We start from the raw sequence: 16,739 nt of genomic DNA on the forward strand, positions 1-16,739 counted from the left end.
CCAAGAGAGAGTCTGGAATATTTGGTGGAGATTCATGCTTGTAGACACGGTGTGTTGGAAAGGTGGGGACTTGGTTCATGCTTGTAGGAGATCGCATTGACAAAACCAGGAGAGCTTGCCCTTGGGCTTCCAGTCTAAAAGACTAAAAATAAAAAGTAAAAACAACCAGCAGCCACACGGGAAAGAAATTTGTCAAGTATGTGCCCTAAAAGTAATCATTGTAAACCAACTTTTCAGTGTTGTTTAGCAGCAAGAACATATGTGAAGACCATAGAGATTCAAGTTTTAGTCCCAGATCAAATATTAGCATCAGCTCTCCTTCCCATCTTATTTGATTATATTCCCATCTCATTTGATTATTTGATTTGCTTAATAATTAATTTCATCTATATCTTTTAGGTTTTCTGATATCTTCCCAGTAAGATATGCCCATCAAACCTGTTTAAAAAACCTCCAAGGAAGGACATTTGAAAATGGTCGCCATAACCCCTCAGTCTTCTCTTCTCCAGGCTAAACATACCTAACTCCCTCAACTGTTCCTCAGAAGGCTTTGTTTCCAGACCCCTGATCACCTTGGTTGCCCTCCTCCATGCACATTCCAGCTTGTAAATATATTTCTTAAACTGTGGTGCTCAGAACTGGGCTGGGGTATTGTTTGTAGTGGAGGAGGGTTGCCATTATTGATATTAATCTTTCTTTTAGATTTTATGATTTATGTGGAAATTGTTCAGTTTGGTTGTGTACTTTTTGACGGTTTGCTTCTTCATACCTAGTTTTGTTACATTTGCAATTTTGATCCCCCCCCCATGTTGTAAGCCACCTTGAGCATGGTTATGGCTATGGAAATTTGGAATGCAAATAAAATGGTGGATGGATGGGCACAGTCCTCCAGGTGGGGTCTGATCAAGGCAGAATACAGTGGCACTATTACTTCCCTTCATCTGGACACTATACTTCTGTTGATGCACCCTAGAACTGTATTAATTTTTTTTGCTGCTGCATCACTCTTTACCCATGTTAAGACTTGAGGTCTACTAAGACCCCTAGATCTTTTTTACATGTACTGCTGTCAAGCCAGGTGTCCACCATCCTTAAGAGATCTCAAAGCTTTGTTGTGGGGTTTTTGAAATGCACAACTAAAGAATGTGCAACAGAAACAATAAGATGTCCACATACTTTTTCTCCTGTGGAACTGCTTTTCCCTTTCCCTCGTGTATTCTTCAGCAGCTCTGGATAAAAGAACTCGGGACAGCGCTTGTGATCTGGCTCAAAAAGGGTGAGGGCAATGCGAACTGCTGCAGCCGCAGGTTCAGATTCCGGAGGGTGCTCTGTTCCTGTGATGTCCTCCCGGCGAGGCTTTTTCAGTAAAGTGGTGCTCAGTGGACCAGACAGAGAGGTGAGCTGGACCCTGTGGGGTTCCGTCATGGCTAGACATACGTTGTAGTTGCTATCATGGCATGGTTCCCAACAGTCTAGGCCAAAGTCTTGACTAGTATATACATGAGGGCATCACCACTAGAAAACACGCACACACAGATGGATGCCAAATGCAGAAATTAATAGATTTCCTAGATTCCTGCGTTTTAAGAAAAACAACACAACAATCTCTGCTTTCATAAGAGGAGAAGAATCACCATCCCATAGCCACACCACTGCAGGTTAGCATGTGGCCCTTGAAGTTTATGCAGCACAACTCTGCTTCAAGCCAAACATGAAGGAAAGAAAGAAAGAACTTTCTGAACAGAGCAACTTTTATGGAATCAGTTTCATTGTGACATTGGCCGGAAAGGTCAGTCTGGGCTGTGTTACTCCACATCAGAGAATTTCCCACACTGGGAACTGACATAATGCAAAAAACACTGAACACATATGCTCCGGCCTTCTGCTGAATACAAATGCCGATCTGCTAGCATTCAGACCCAAACGAATCCAGATCCGTGGCATGTAGATAGTACTCTGAAACTTCTTTCCAAAGACGTATCTTCATATTTCTACCTAAAAGACAAAATCAGAAAGTTCCAGCCACAAAAAACAGAACAGGTGAACACACAATTTCTGTTCCTCCATGGACTATGTTTCAAATGAGGCCTGTCTGGCAGGTCTGGTGCTGTACTGAATAACGACTGTACCCTGTAACTCAGGTAGGGATACTCTAGCCCTCCAGATGCTGCTGAACTACAAGTGCCATCAGCCCTAGCATGTATGGCCAATGGCCAGGGCTGATAGGAGCTGTAGTTCAGCAACATCTGGAGGTCCAAATGTTCCCCACTCCTGCTGTAACTGGATGAGATCTCTGAACGTCCAAGCAAATAATTTTTCCACACAATACTCAATTACACAGTTGGATGCCATGAAATGTAGTAATTGCTACTAAACAAATGATTTCAGAAAAGCATTAAATTCATAGAGAACATGCATACCCAAAAATATTAGCCATAACAGGCAGAAATGGAAGCTCCAGGTTCAGAAAAAGCATGCTTGTCCTTACCAGTTGGCAGAGACCAACCAATAAAAGCTTAGTCACTATTACACCCTCTCTGAGCACTCATCGGGGCACATTTGGGAACAGAGTGCTAAGCATAAACATTTGTTCTTAAGCCAACAAAGCAATTCTTACTTTTTTAGGATTGGCAGTAACCAATAGACATGGTTTGGGCTCTGACAGATTGTGGATGCAAATGCTTCATGCCAATAGAAGATAATCAACAAAATTATTACACAAAGTATTAGATCACGGGTGTCAAACACAAGGCCCGCGGGCCGAATCCGGCCCGCCAGACCTCGTCATGTGGCCCGTGTAGCCACCGCCGGCCGCCAGCTTTCACCTTTTATTCTCGCTTTTTTTTTTTTTGAAACAAGAAAGCCGCCTCTTCAGCACATGCGCGGCAGCCTAAAAGCCAGAGAACGTCTGCCCTCTAGCAGTGCCGGCCGTTCTACACAGGAAACCTCCACTTTACATGCATTCATGTAAAGTCCTACAGATACAACCGGCCCTTTGAGGGTGACCAAACTGCTGATGCGGCCCCTGATAAATTTGAGTTTGACACCCCTGTATTAGATGATCCACTCTCTAGAGTGAAAACTGACAGACAGAAAGTCCTCTAAATAGTGATGAGAGAAAAAGCCAATTGCGGCAGCTTGGATGAGGAACTGTTCCCAAATAAAATATCTACAACTGGAGATGTTGCTGCTGAACGACTGACTGTTCAATGTACAGCAGTAACATAGTACTTTGTTTCCCCATGACACAGAAAGTGAGATGCACACAAACAACATGCTTTGGAGAATACATTTGTGTGAGTCATGTCCTTGGGGGCACCTGCTACAAAACTCTCTTTTTCAAATGACTCCCCCACCCGTTGCTTTGTGAGTAAACCCCAAGGAAAAATCTGTACCCGCTGCCTTGTGGGAAATCCTTGGGAGAAGAAAAGGCTAAGGAATAAACCCTACACAAATCCGGAGTGGAGTCCCTAAGACAGTTGTCTTGTATGCCTCTTTCCAGCAACTCCTGCAGCTCAAGCTGATGCCAAATGTATTGCTATGTTTCCCTTTGGACCACATCAGCAAAGCCAAGAGTGGGTTCTTGTTGTCTGGGTAACCCAAAACCTCCATACACACTGCCCAGGTTGGCACCCCGGAGAGATTACTTCAGTGCTGCTAACGCAGCAAAAACAATGCAGGAGGCAACAGCTACGAGTTACAAGTCTCTGCAGCCACAGCAAGTGCTGTGACTCTCCAGTGGTTTGGCTTCACCCCTGGAGACACATTCCCTTGTCTCTCAAGACAGATGGATGCTAACAACTACACTCTGTTCTGCTCTGTCTTGACAGCAGGTTGAGTGTCAGAACAAAACCAATCCACTTTCCTGTCAGTGCAATGGCACAATAACAGGATTAGGCCTGCGAAATCCAAGTAGCCCAGGCATTCACATATAGCATTCCTTTATTTATAGAACTTATTTCAGTTTCCAGAGTGTTAATGGAATGCATGCTTCTGGTCCCCATGGCAACAACAGGCCAATTTTTCTTTATTGTTTTCTGGCATTTAGTCACTCCCCACCCGCCTCCTTTATCTAAGTGAGGTTCACTGTAGGAAAGCTAAGCTCAAAAATAAGGTAGAAAAGTTGGCATGATGTGCTGCTTAGCAAAGCTGGGAAGTCCAAAGTTTAAATCATATAAAGTTAGAAGGTGGCCTTTGAACAAGCCACCCTTCAAACCTCACCACAACCACCTCATAATTTGGAATGCAGAGATAAAACCACTAGCTCATGTTTTATGACTAAAAGGATGATTGAAATAACATGTGTGGCATGTTCTGGACACTAAGGAAATGTAATTAATGCAAGTGCAAAGTATTTGAAACACAGAAATAGGTTAATTGCCTTGCAGGATCTGAACAAAGTCCACCTGCTTCAACATTCTCTCTCACACACTGATGGGTCAGATAGATGCCTGGCTGTTTCCTCTGGACTTGCCCCTAGTATTCAGAGGTACACTGTCTCAATATAGGGAAGCCCCATTGTGCTGTTGTCCAAAAGACACCAGCAAGGGTACAAGATCTATCTTGACATAGCTACTTAACCCCCAAAGTGGGAAAATCTGAGGCCCAACTCCCACCAGCCACAGCAACATGGCCAATAATCCTGAGGGGTGATGGGAGTGCAGAGCCCAAGAACATCTGGAGGCGTACAAGTTCCCTCCACTGCTGGTCTGATCCAACGCTCCCAATTTCCAAAAGCAGTCAAGAAAGCTTCTCCAGGAAGCCCACAAAAGCAGAACTATGGTCCTCCCCCCCCCCACGCCTGCACCTTTATTTACCCATAGCATCTAGCGCTGACGTAGACTGCTACAGCACATGGGAGGTTTTGTTTACAGACATCCCAGGTAGTAGCTACTGATGTAACTCACTAAGGGTTTTCCGGTGTGGCGTGCAAGAGGCTATGAAAAGATTCCCCCTCCTCCTCGTTCAGGCTTCGCGGTATCCAACTCCCCTCCCCCGCACCGATCCATGCACCCAAAATAAATGCAGAAGCACAAATGGCAATTTCCAACACTCTGCAAGCGCTGCCCACCCACGCGCACATTTCCCCTGCATTATGTATTAGGGGGAAAGAGAGGAGAAGGCCGAAGCTCATCTCCAAGTCCGGGTTAATCGGGCGGGGAGGGGCGGGGGGTTCAAAGAAAAGGTGTCGGTTATTCCCAGCCGGCGAGGTGGCGAAAGGAAGGCCCCGTTGCCCCTGGTAACGAGGGAGGCGCTTTGGAGCGCCTGGGGAGGTTTGTCCCTTCTTCCGCCCTCTACCCGAAAGCAACGCTTACCGGCGCGCCTCCATTTCTTCGACTCCAAGCTCGCCTCGCGGCACCTCTCCGCCTTCCCTCCGGCTACCTCAAACCGTTGCCGCGGCCTCAGCAGCTAACCCTTCTCGCAAGCGCCGCCGCTGCTGCAACTGCCGCCGCCGCCGGATCCAATTCCTCGCTCTCAAGTCACGTGCAAGGGGAGAGGGCGGAGAGAACGAAAAACAACAAGCCAGGGTTGGAGGGAAACCCCCGAGGCCCGCGTCACGTGACCCCAACGGAACGCGCTCGCGCTCTTCGCTTTTTGACAAGCAGAGCAGGAGAAGAGGGGGCGAGGGAGAGGTCACGCGCGGAGCTCTCCCGCATCACATGCAAAGGGCCGGCCTATCAGAGAGCGCGCTGATCTTACAGGGCATCGCTTTCCATCCATCTCTCCTCTTCCCCTCCTGTCGGTCTTTGTATTGCTGCTGCTGTTGAGGAAAGGAGGGAGGGGGCGGCGACGGAGTGCGTGCTGCGCGCGCGCCAGCCAGTGTCCCGGTAGGCTCTGCGGCAGAGTGGGAGGGGGGAGAGAGAGAGCGAGAGAGAGAAGGAAGAGGAATAGCAGCAGGGATCATCGTCGCTGCCAATTCTGGCTGCTGAGGGGCGGAAGGAGGGGGAGTCTGAGGAGGGGTGTGGCGGCGTCGGCTGTAGAGGAGGAGGAGGTGGTAGCGGCGGCAGCAGCAGCAACAGCGACGGTGCCGGCCGGGTCAGGAAAATGGCTGCGGCTGCGGCGGCTGTTCCTGTGAACCTGCGGCTCGGAGACCTGGTGTGGTGAGTTGCGGGGTGGCACTGGGGCGGTTGGGGGGCGCCTCCCCTCTAGAAAGGGGTGAAACGGGAAAAGCTGAATCTTCTGGCCTGGGCCTCGTAAGCCCGCAGGCGGCCATCGCCGCCGTTTGTGGGCAGAGCCTTGCGAGGGAGAGACAGCCCCCCCTTCTTCAGGCACAAACACGGACTCGCCTTGTGGGAGGAGGCGCGGGCAAGTCAGCCCCGCGAGGACTTGGGGCGGGATGTGGGGCTAGACTTGCCTCCCGACCACCTTCCTGGAGGGGAAATTTGCCACCTTTAAAGGGGTGGAGGAAGTCGTAGGGAGGCTGCTGGAGGTGGCGGCGGGCGACTCGACTCGAAGGGCGGCGCGGCCTGGGGCATGTTGCGCGTGAGAGGAGTTCACTTTTAAGAGACAGAGAAAGGTAAGCTGTGGTGTGAGCGGAGAAAACGAGTAACATTATCCGGGTGGTCGGGAGATGGGGAGGAGTTAAATCTGAAACACCACCCCATGGCTTCCATTAAATGTAGCCATATTGGGGGCCACTACAGTTTCCTAAACACGCAACTTCAATAGTTAAGAGGCTTGGGCCTCCTCTGGTTTTTTGCATTTCTAGTACTGGAAGAAACTGAGGTAAAGAGGCAAACTTGGTTGTGGAGAGGGGGGGAGTGCGTGCTAATATTATCAGTAAGCTGGCAAACTTGTGAGGAAGGGATATTCCGTATAAATTGGGTTGGTCTTTTGGTAATAGAAATGGAGCCAAGGATAAATTCCTGCCAGCTCTCAGTGTGAGCCAGGAAGTCTTAGGATCAAACTTATTGAAGCCTTAAGCAAGTTACTTTTTTCCTTTAGTTTTAGTTTTTAGACAGCATCGTGGAGAAAATGGCACTGACATATTCCGGAATGGAGCAAAGATTGTAATTAGAATTGTACGATAATGAATTAATTAAAAGTACTTTGAAAATTCAAATCAAGGTTACTGCTAAATAAATGGAGCTCTAGGTGGCTCAATGAGTGATCCTTTTAATTGGACCGACTAAATTCAGTGAGAGTTGTTCTGGAAGCTATTGTTTACTGTTGAAATCTGACTTCTTGAAATCATTGTAAATTGCAATGAGTACTTAAAGCAGAGTTGTCACACACAAAGTTATGGATAATGATAGTTATTTTAAATAACACGCTTAATGTACAACTGTCTTACTGTTTTATTTTACTTTTACAGCAACCCTGTGATTCAGGTTGCTGCTGTTCTTCTTTGCAGGATCTGAAGTGGAGAGGTAGTGACTTGGCCAAAGCCACCGAGTTAGTCCATAGCTGAGCTGGGATTTAAACTCAGGTTTTATATTGTAATCCTATTGATATTTACTCTGAAGTAAGTTCCACTAAGTTTAGGGGAGCATACTTCCACGTAAGTGTGCACTGGGTAGTGTCCTCAGAAGCTTTTGTTCTCATTTTTATTCTCATTTCGTCTTGTGGGATAGATCACCAACGGAGCCACTTTACGAATGGGAAGCATGAAAAGTGTAATGGCTTCTCTACCAAAAGGATACTTTCCTTTTTTAGACTAGTTAGTCCAATTGAGTTACTTGAAAAACCGAGGAACCTGCCCCCAGTACAACAGCTAACCAGGTTTAAATTATAATGAAGTGTAGTAGTTACTCTGCAAAAAATGCTTTCTAAATTTGGATCCTTTCTAGAATGTTATAACAACAGAATATATGGCTTTTGTTAACGCATAGTTTAGAAGTGGGCAAGTAAGTTGAGCTACATTGGAATTTGTTCAATGAGTAATACAAACCCTTTTCTCCCTGCTCCTTTGTGACTTCCCACAATCATATTATGCACTAAGAGCCACAAGGGAGCTGTTCCATAAAATTATTTGATACATCTTGACTGTCTCTTCATTATATGCCCAAAAATATTTTTTACAAAAACCAGAACTTCAAATTATGTTCTTAATTAACAAGCACAAAGTGATTGTTGAAAATCCCACATAATGCAGTGAGGATACTCTGGAAATAACATTGTTAGGCTGCAAAAATGTTTGCTAGCCTTCTGGGGATTGGCGAAAAAGAGATGGAGGGTCGCACTCTTGCAGCAAACTGTTGTGTTTCTGTGCTGGAGGTAGGCACTTTCCTCATCTGATTCTCTGCCAGCCCATTCATTCACTAGCATAGAATTTTATGTACTCAGTTTTATGCATTAGTCCCTTTATGGTTTCTAGGCTGGTGCTTAAATGCAGGGTTGGTGTCATTGCTTGGTTGTGTTAGGGTTGAGGTACCAAATGGGGTAATCATCTGGAATTGCCGGTGTAATGGCCACCTTTTGTAAGAGAAGGAGCCAGTAATTATATGTGACTGTGCTGGAGTTGGTGCACAAATACAGAACTGGAAGCAAGACGTAATTCTATGAAATTTTTATCTGGGCCTGTGAAGCCTGGGTTTTTTCCAGGGTAGTAGCTCAAGGCCATTGAATGCCAAGCAAGTAGTGAGTCTGCTTCTGGTAGTTAAAGCCCTGTCTTCATTGAGCAGTGGTGTCTGAGCAATATGACTTATTTCAAGAGCCACTGAGCAATTTATTTTTGTGTCTTCAAGATGGGTCATATACCACTAGAACTACAGTACACAGATTTTGCTCCCAAGAGAACATGGTGAATGGCAAAATTTTTGGAGCAGCTATTGATAATCTGGAAAAACTGGCATTTATTCATCTTTACATATAAGTGTGGCTTATTGGCAGATACCTCTGCCATGCGAAGAAATCATATTCCTATTTTTTTTTAATCTAATAATGGCTTCTATTAAGCATTTTTTCATTTAGTGTTTCTGTTAATTCTTCTAAATGGTGGTTTTAAACAGATTTGATTTAACTTTGAAACAAATAGCTATATACTCAACTTGCAAGTTTGTATTAATTTATATACCAAAGAAAAGTAATTATACAATCCTGGCAATAACCATCTCAGATTTCTCATTAGACTTGATAACAGAGTAGCTAGAATGTGATTTATTCAGATGATGCATTTCCAGTCTGTGTTGGAAGTTGTACTCAACTTGTGAAGTCGTTAAATTTGAGTTCAGGTTGGAATTCGCATTTAGCTTTGTGGATAGACTTTGATGATTATTTAGTCATGTGCTAATATAGTATGTTAGATGATCACCAAATATTGAGAGATGTGCTATAAAGAGGGATGGCAGCAGAGTGAGTGAGTGAGTGAGTGAGTGAATACCAGCCTAACTTAATCTCATAATAATAACAACAACAACGATCAACTTGGTTGTTGCTTGTTCTATATGCCAGTGTTGTTTCTTGGTCTTTTGCATCCAGGTTTGTATCTAGTACGGCAGCTTTTGGCCCTTCCTTAATTGCTTTGGCAGGAATGTTGTTTCCTAGCCCTGTAAATAGGTCCAAGATTAACATGGGGACTTGTGTAATGGCTGTTAATATCACTAAAGTAGGGGAAAAGGTATGTTCCCTACATGTGACCCATGACAAACTTTCAAAAACTGGTGCTTGCTTGAACTTTTGGATCTACAAAGTGTAGTGCTCACTTTGTAGAACAACTTTGTTCTTCTCTAACTCCTATGAGCCAGCATGGCTGGTAGCCATAGATTATGGAAGTTGTAGTCAAGTAACCCCTAGAGGGCCACACTGTTCCTCCACTCTTGGTTTATGGACAGCAAAGCCAGTAAAAGGAGTGGTGTTAGAAGTATCAGTGAAGTAAGCATCGGCAGAAATGATAGCCAGATGATAGAGATGATAGCCCTCCAACAGCTTCTGGAGGTCAACATATTGGAAAAGCCTGTCTTAAGGGAAAGGGGTATTTGTGGTCTGTCTTCCACACCAGGAGAAAGGTAATTGCTTTCATTTCCCTTTGTGCTTTCTGATATAACTTCTTCTACCTACACTAGCAGGAGAAGATGAATTTTCAATGGCATGAAGTCAGGGTTCCACAAATTCACTTGCCAGATTGCTGTTGGCGACTGTGAATCTAATTGAAGCACACCCACAAACTCAAATCTCAGCACATGATATCTCTGCATTTTTTTGTACACACATAAATAATAAAACATGACGTGACTAACAAAAAATGGATCATTAGGGAAGTAAAATACTAAACATTATTTTACCATACATAATAATCGGGTGATTTTAATAAACCAGTAAAATGAATTCTTCAATAAATCAGCTTAGAGAACACAGAGTAATATGGGAAAGCTAATGAATTGTGCCTTCTTATCTATGCCAAATTTCAATGTATGTGTTATTTTATTTCTACAGTGGTACCTCGGGTTAAAGGGACGCGGGTGGCACTGTGGGTTAAACCACAGAGCCTAGGACTTGCTGATCAGAAGGTTGGCGGTTCGAATCCCCACGACGGGGTGAGCTCCCGTTGCTCGATCCCTGCTCCTGCCAACCTAGCAATTCAAAAGCATGTCAAAGTGCAAGTAGATCAATATGTATCGCTCCAGCAGGAAGGTAAACGGCGTTTCCGTGCGCTGCTCTGGTTTGCCAGAAGTGGCTTAATCATGCTGGCCACATGACCTGGAAGCTGTACGCCTGCTCCCTTGGCCAATAAAGCGAGATGAGCGCCGCAACCCCAGAGTCGGCCACGACTGGACCTAATGGTCAGGGGTCCCTTTACCTTTACCTCGGGTTAAGTACTTAATTCGTTCCGGAGGTCCGTTCTTAACCTGAAGCACCACTTTAGCTGATGGGGCCTCGCACTGTCGGAGCACAATTTCTGTTCTCATCCTGAAGCAAAGTTCTTAATCTGAGGTACTATTTCTGGGTTAGCAGAGTCTGTAACCTGAAACGTATGTAACCCGAGGTACCACTGTATGTTTAATAAAATCACACCATACCTTGTAAAAATTCTTGTTTCTCTGTCCCCTTGCCACCTTCAATTTTTGCAACAACTTTTCCATTGTTTCCCAGACTATACTATACCAGTGATCAATATTCATTAAATTCAAGGTTTTCCAAGTTCTGGCTATTACCGTTCTAAAGGTAAAGGTAAAGGTACCCCTGCCCAAACGGCCAGTCTTGACAGACTCTGGGGTTTGTGCGCCCATCTCACATTTATTGGCCGGGGGCCAGCGCTGTCCGGAGACACTTCCGGGTCACGTGGCCAGCGTGACAACGCTGCTCTGGCGAGCCAGAGCCGCACACGGAACGCCGTTTACCTTCCCGCTGGTAAGCGGTACCTATTTATCTACTTGCCCCCGGGGGTGCTTTCGAACTGCTAGGTTGGCAGGCGCTGGGACCGAGCAGCGGGAGCGCACCCCGCCGCGGGGATTCGAACCGCCGACCTTTTGATCGGCAAGCCCTAGGCGCTGAGGCTTTAGCCCACAGCGCCACCCGCGTCCCCATTACCGTTCTAGTTTCTGTTAATAAATGTGTTATTAATTCCTTCCTAATTTGTCCATATCTGGAATATATAAATTAAGTAAGGCTAATGCTGGTGTTACTGGAATTATCTGAGCTGTAATCTGAGATAACCTTTTTAAAACTTTCTTCCAAAATTCTACTTTTTGTAGACATTCCCACCACATATGTTGGTATGTACCTATAATTTGGCATCCTCTGCAACAGAACAGAGAGCTATTGGGCTGTGTATAAGATAGGCACCTCAGTGTTAAATAACACCCATGCAGTTTTTAGTGAATATTCCCTAGGATTTGCTGACATATTTATATGGTGCTTTGGTCCATAAAAAAAAATTCTATTTATCTTCTTCAATGTTTATATCCCAATTTAATTCCCACCAGCTTTTTATATTTTGTTGGGGCAAAATTGCTTCTCAATAAGTTTTGTATAAAAGGGAAAGTAATCCCTTAGTCCTCTTCCCCTGCATTATAGTGGCAGGGGGGCTTGTTTTGTGCCAAGCAGGAAATACAAACCTGCCCTTCCCTCAAATCTCCCAGCACTTATACAGAGGATTTGAGGGAAGGGACCAGCTGCTCAGTTTGGGTTGGTGTTTTCATACACTTGGAAACATCAGAACTCTTTGTATTACAGTTTGAAGGTACTGAAAAGCAGTGAGAAACTGACACATTTTCACTCCAGAGCTGCTTTTTTTGTTGGGTGTCATGGAAAAAAAGGTCATTGGTCATCTGCAAGTAACAGATGACTCCATATTTTTATACACCTATACACTGGTACCTCAGGTTAAGTACTTAATTTGTTCTGGAGGTCCGTTCTTAACCTGAAACTGTTCTTAACCTAAAGCACCACTTTAGCTAATGGGGCCTGCTGCCGCGCCACCGGAGCCTGATTTCTGTTCTTATCCTGAAGCAAAGTTCTTAACCTGAAGCACTATTTCTGGGTTAGAGTGTGTAACCTGAAGCGCATGTAACCTGAGGTACCACTGTATACACCTTTCATATCTAACCCCGAATCTGCCTTTTTCCTTGAGTTTTTTTTAATTTTAATTAAGCTAGAATGTTGCTGACTGCCAGTTGGCTATTTTGTTGCATGTTTTATTGTTACCTATTTAATCATGTATTCATGGGTGTCCTCAGGGTTGGACCAGTTTTTAATAATGAATGAAACCATAGCAAGATTTTGATTACAAGGCTTCCATCTACATATTGTATAATATTGAATTGTCTAAGAGGTGTAAGTATCTGTGTCAGTTTCACTTCTCATCAGTGATGTAGGGCTGAAATATTTTCATTTCTAAAAATTCATTGCTTTGTAAAATTCATTAGTTCATGCCAGTGTAACATTAGACAAACTGTTTTCTGCATGACAGTTTCAAAGTTGTAATTAAATGCTTTTCATGTGATGTTAGAAAAAGGAAGAGAGTACATTTTGTTTTGTAAATAGGTAAAATACAAACACAAACCAAGCATGAATTCATCAGATTGGCTGTGCAGTTAAAATCAAGGCCAAACCTAAAATCCATATAAACTTGGGGCTGCAAGTGTGTTTATATTTAGTTGAAGTCAAATATTCAAAATCAAATTATGCTCTGTTTAAAGCATCAATATTTTTCTAACTAAAAATTATCTGGAAAACCCGCATCACTGCTTCTCAAATAGTAATAAAGTATGATGTTTGTCTAATACAGTGCATTTAGCCTATCTCAGTTGTTAACTTCAGGTTCCAAGCAGCCTTAAAGTGCACAGCTTGACCAATAACTGCTGGTAGAATTTGAGAAATATGAGGGGCCTGATCATCTAGGCCAGTGTTTCTCAAACTTGGGTTGCCAGCTGTTGTTGGACTACAACTCCCTAGCTGGCAGGACTAGTGGTCAGGGATGATGAGACTTCAAGTCCCAACAACAGTTAAGACCCAAGTTTGAGAAACACTGGTCTAGGCTAAGAATTACGGCATTTCTCCATTCTTTAGGACTTGCTGCTTAATTTGATTCTGCCACCTAATTACTGGAAATCCTTTCCCCCCACCCAACCATGCCTATTAGTCTTTCTCCTATGTGGACTAGCTGTTTCCACCTTGACCTACCATGGTGTTTGTAACTTGTCTTATGATGGCCAAGTGTGCAAACTGTCACCAAAGCTCTGCAAACTGTAGCTTAGAAATATGATTGTGTGAGAGAGAGCTTAAGCTTTGGGTTGGCAGTGGATCCCCAGGTGTTTCATATTGTAAGAAACCTAAATTATTTATTTTATTATTTAGTTGTTGTTTTTTTACAGTATGGACAGGATCCAGAGTTCCTGTGAGTCAAGTCAAGACACTGGATGCTCCTGCTGTAGGAAGGGAGGGAGGAAAGCGATTTCTGCCATTTACTTCTTCCCTACCCTGGGTCCCCTGAAAAGCTGCTCCAAAAGGAACGTTGGCAACTGTATCAGAGGAACTGCAGGAGGGGGAGGAGAGGAATCAGCTAATATATTTCTGCTCCCCCCCCTTTGGGGGGAGCCTCCATAGGCACTCATCCTCTTCTGCAAACACAAGGCACATTCTAGTCCCAAGCCTATATCTTTTAGCATATAATGATCTGTGCAGTCTATTATCTCTTGCAGTCTAAGCCCAAGTTACACTATTGCTTTTTCTTTCTTTTTTTGTAAACAAGCCTGTGGAGTCATGGAAACAGACTATTTTGATTGAGCTTAGCAGTATGGCTTGCCTGTGCTGGTTTAATCTAAACTGAGATAAACAGGCCGTAAGTCAAGGACTATGCATCTTGTGTGTTAAGCTATATGAATTTAAAACCAGCTTTATGATAAGTTGTTTTACATGGATTTTGTAGACAGCAAAGAAAGGCAACATAAATATAAGGAATAGCCTCAATATTGTGAATAACATTTATTGGAAACAGCATTTATGTATATTATCTAGTAGACTACAAAATAAGGACCATTATTGCAGTGTTTTGTGGTTACCTCAGGGGATTACTTAATCTCTGCTTTATTATTTTTCTAGACAACCCTCCATTCCTTGGGTTAAAAATTCTTCCCAAAATTTGGTTTGTGTAAGAGTTTGAGGCAAAACCCTTCATATTCTTTGCCCAATTTGGGCCCTAGAAGGTTTGGAACCACTAAAAATCCACAAGATATTAACATGATTTGTGGAAGCACCGTGGAAAAGAAGCTGAATAGACATTGTAAAGTGTGTATAACCTGTTTTTCAGATTGTACTCAAGTAAAAACATAGCACCTGGACCTCTGAGACTTGGTCTTTCAATCAACTGTACATTATACACCAACATTTTTTCCACTTGGACTATTATTAGAAATGGTATAACAATCAGACAGTGAACTATTTGGCATATAATAGCTAGGGCAAAACATATCCTGTGCCCCTTTATTTCTGACAAGTTCCAGCATTTGAGGTACCTTACTGCTGTGTGCACTCCATTTCCCTACCATGTAAAGTAGTTGCATGAACAATTCAGAATAAGTTACTTAAATGTGACTGCAGCACATTCTTTCATGAGAAAATATTAGGTTTCCATATTTAGCAGCATTAAAGAGAATATCAATACATGAAGCTAATGAAAATGCACATTCTTTGACCAGCCTGAAACAAACTTAGAATTTTAGGGCTATTCTCTTAAATGTGTCCTAGTAAAAAAAGTCAGGAAATGTTGCAGATAACCTTTTCCCCCAAGGGGGGTAGGGTGGGGAATCAGACAGGTATACAGTGGTACCTCGGGTTAAGAACTTAATTCATTCTGGAGGTCCATTCTTAACCTGAAACTGTTCTTAACCTGAAGCACCACTTTAGCTAATGGGGCCTCCCACTGCTGCGCGATTTCTGTTCTCATTCTGAAGCAAAGTGCTTAACCCGAGGTACTATTTTGGGGTTAGCGTAGTCTGTAACCTGAAGTGTCTGTAACCTGAGGTACCACTGTATTGCCTGAAATAAAATGCAGAGGTTTGGGGTTGTAGTCAACAAAGTTTTAGTCAGAGTAGATCCTTTTAAATTAATTAATGTCATTAAGTTGGGCCTATTAGTTTCAGTGAGTCTACTCTGAGTAAAATTTAGTTGAACGCTACCCTTTAAAAGCCTGTTTTCTAAGTACTTTTCCCAGTTGACCTCCAGGCAGGAGTCACCAGTGTGTTGCACTTAAGATGTCATTGAACTCCCAATTCCATCAGCCCCAACCACCACAGCCAAAGATCAGAAATGTTGGGAATTAGCGTCCATTGTCCAATAACATCCAGAAGGCACAACATTGGCTTCTTATATGTTAGCTCATATTTTATTGTTTGTAGAACCTTTACTTTAAACCATTTCTGTTCTGTGACAATGGAAGATGTATAAAACCATTCACCCTACCTAAGCTAAGGGTCTAGTGATACTGTGAGCATATGTAATCTGTTTCCCTCCATTTTCTGTGGGGAAGTGATTTAATGGTTTTAGTGATGAAAGAATATTGATGGGGCATAACATGAACACCTGTATCTCTAAGGAGTACAACATGGTGTGTGTGGAGAATTTATAAGCTGTAAAGTTGAAACTCACATGCCTGTCTTTTGTCATGAATACGTGTCTAGATGAGACCATGTGTTCCAGGGAGCTCAGTTTTCATATATAATCATGTAGATAGGTGTCAATGGTATTCCATGTATGGCAGGTCTCTTTGTGAGGAAACAGTCAGATGTGAACAGACCTTGGATCTGGGCTCTTCAGATATTGTGGGACCCAAGAGATACTATTTTAATTTGAAAAGTGGTGCATTTAAGGAATTGCTGGCTTTTATCTGGGATTCGATGGATAATACAATTATGAGGTTCAACCTGGTGTGGTCCTGAGGCAATCTGTACTCATTGCAAGCTAAGCATGCATGCAGACAATTTATGCAGGATAAATGAAAAGGGGGTAGTTGAAATTTAGGAAAACCAAGCATGTTTCTGGTTGCTTTATTTGTCCTACTGACATCTGCCCTTGGGAGGCTTGTCACAAGGATTGTAAATAGCCATTGACCTGAATGCCTGTGGCAAAAAAGAATTCCCTTCAGGTGAAGAAGCTGGGAAATTTGATGATTAAAAAAAGACTGATTTTGCAGGCAGTCCAGCAAATGTGTCTGGATATGTTTGTAAGTCAACTTGCTATGTTTGGGAACATGCACAAAAGAAGATACTAGCGAGATTTTGCCTCAGTTCCAGGGAAGGGGACATTCTTTAGCATCCATGGAAGAATATTGCCCTGGATTCATAATTCCCCCCCTAAATTGC

The 16,739-nt window shown here is 43.5% G+C and overlaps 2 protein-coding genes across 17 annotated transcripts in view; one reads left to right on the forward strand and one right to left on the reverse strand.

Annotated features, from left to right (window-relative positions):
• Positions 1-5,581, reverse strand: part of UBN1 (ubinuclein 1) — a 29,521-nt gene extending 23,940 nt beyond the window's left edge. The window contains exons 1-2 of one of the 4 annotated variants that reach the window (XM_082199063.1): positions 5,316-5,581; positions 1,177-1,995 (exon numbers count right to left, since the gene is read on the reverse strand). In XM_082199063.1, the coding sequence (XP_082055189.1) occupies positions 1,177-1,425 (249 nt within the window). In that variant the 5' untranslated portion in view covers positions 1,426-1,995; positions 5,316-5,581. Of the gene's footprint in view, positions 1-1,176; positions 1,996-3,395; positions 3,501-4,907; positions 5,178-5,315 lie in introns of those variants that run through there. The other 3 variants (XM_082199066.1, XM_082199064.1, XM_082199065.1) reach the window with 3 other exon arrangements.
• Positions 5,582-5,910: 329 nt separating this feature from the next.
• The window catches only part of GLYR1 (glyoxylate reductase 1 homolog), a 44,348-nt gene continuing 33,519 nt past the window's right edge, over positions 5,911-16,739 (forward strand). For all 13 annotated transcript variants that reach the window (XR_014213591.1, XM_082199151.1, XM_082199156.1 and 10 more), the window contains exon 1: positions 5,911-6,101. Coding sequence is in view for 12 of the 13 variants with exons in the window: in XM_082199151.1 (XP_082055277.1) it covers positions 6,046-6,101 (56 nt within the window). In the remaining variant the exon portion in view is untranslated. The remainder of the gene's footprint in view (positions 6,102-16,739) is intronic.

Source organism: Podarcis vaucheri (assembly GCF_965113315.1).
Source record: "Podarcis vaucheri genome assembly, chromosome: 14".
NCBI classification, from domain to species: Eukaryota; Metazoa; Chordata; class Lepidosauria; order Squamata; family Lacertidae; genus Podarcis; species Podarcis vaucheri.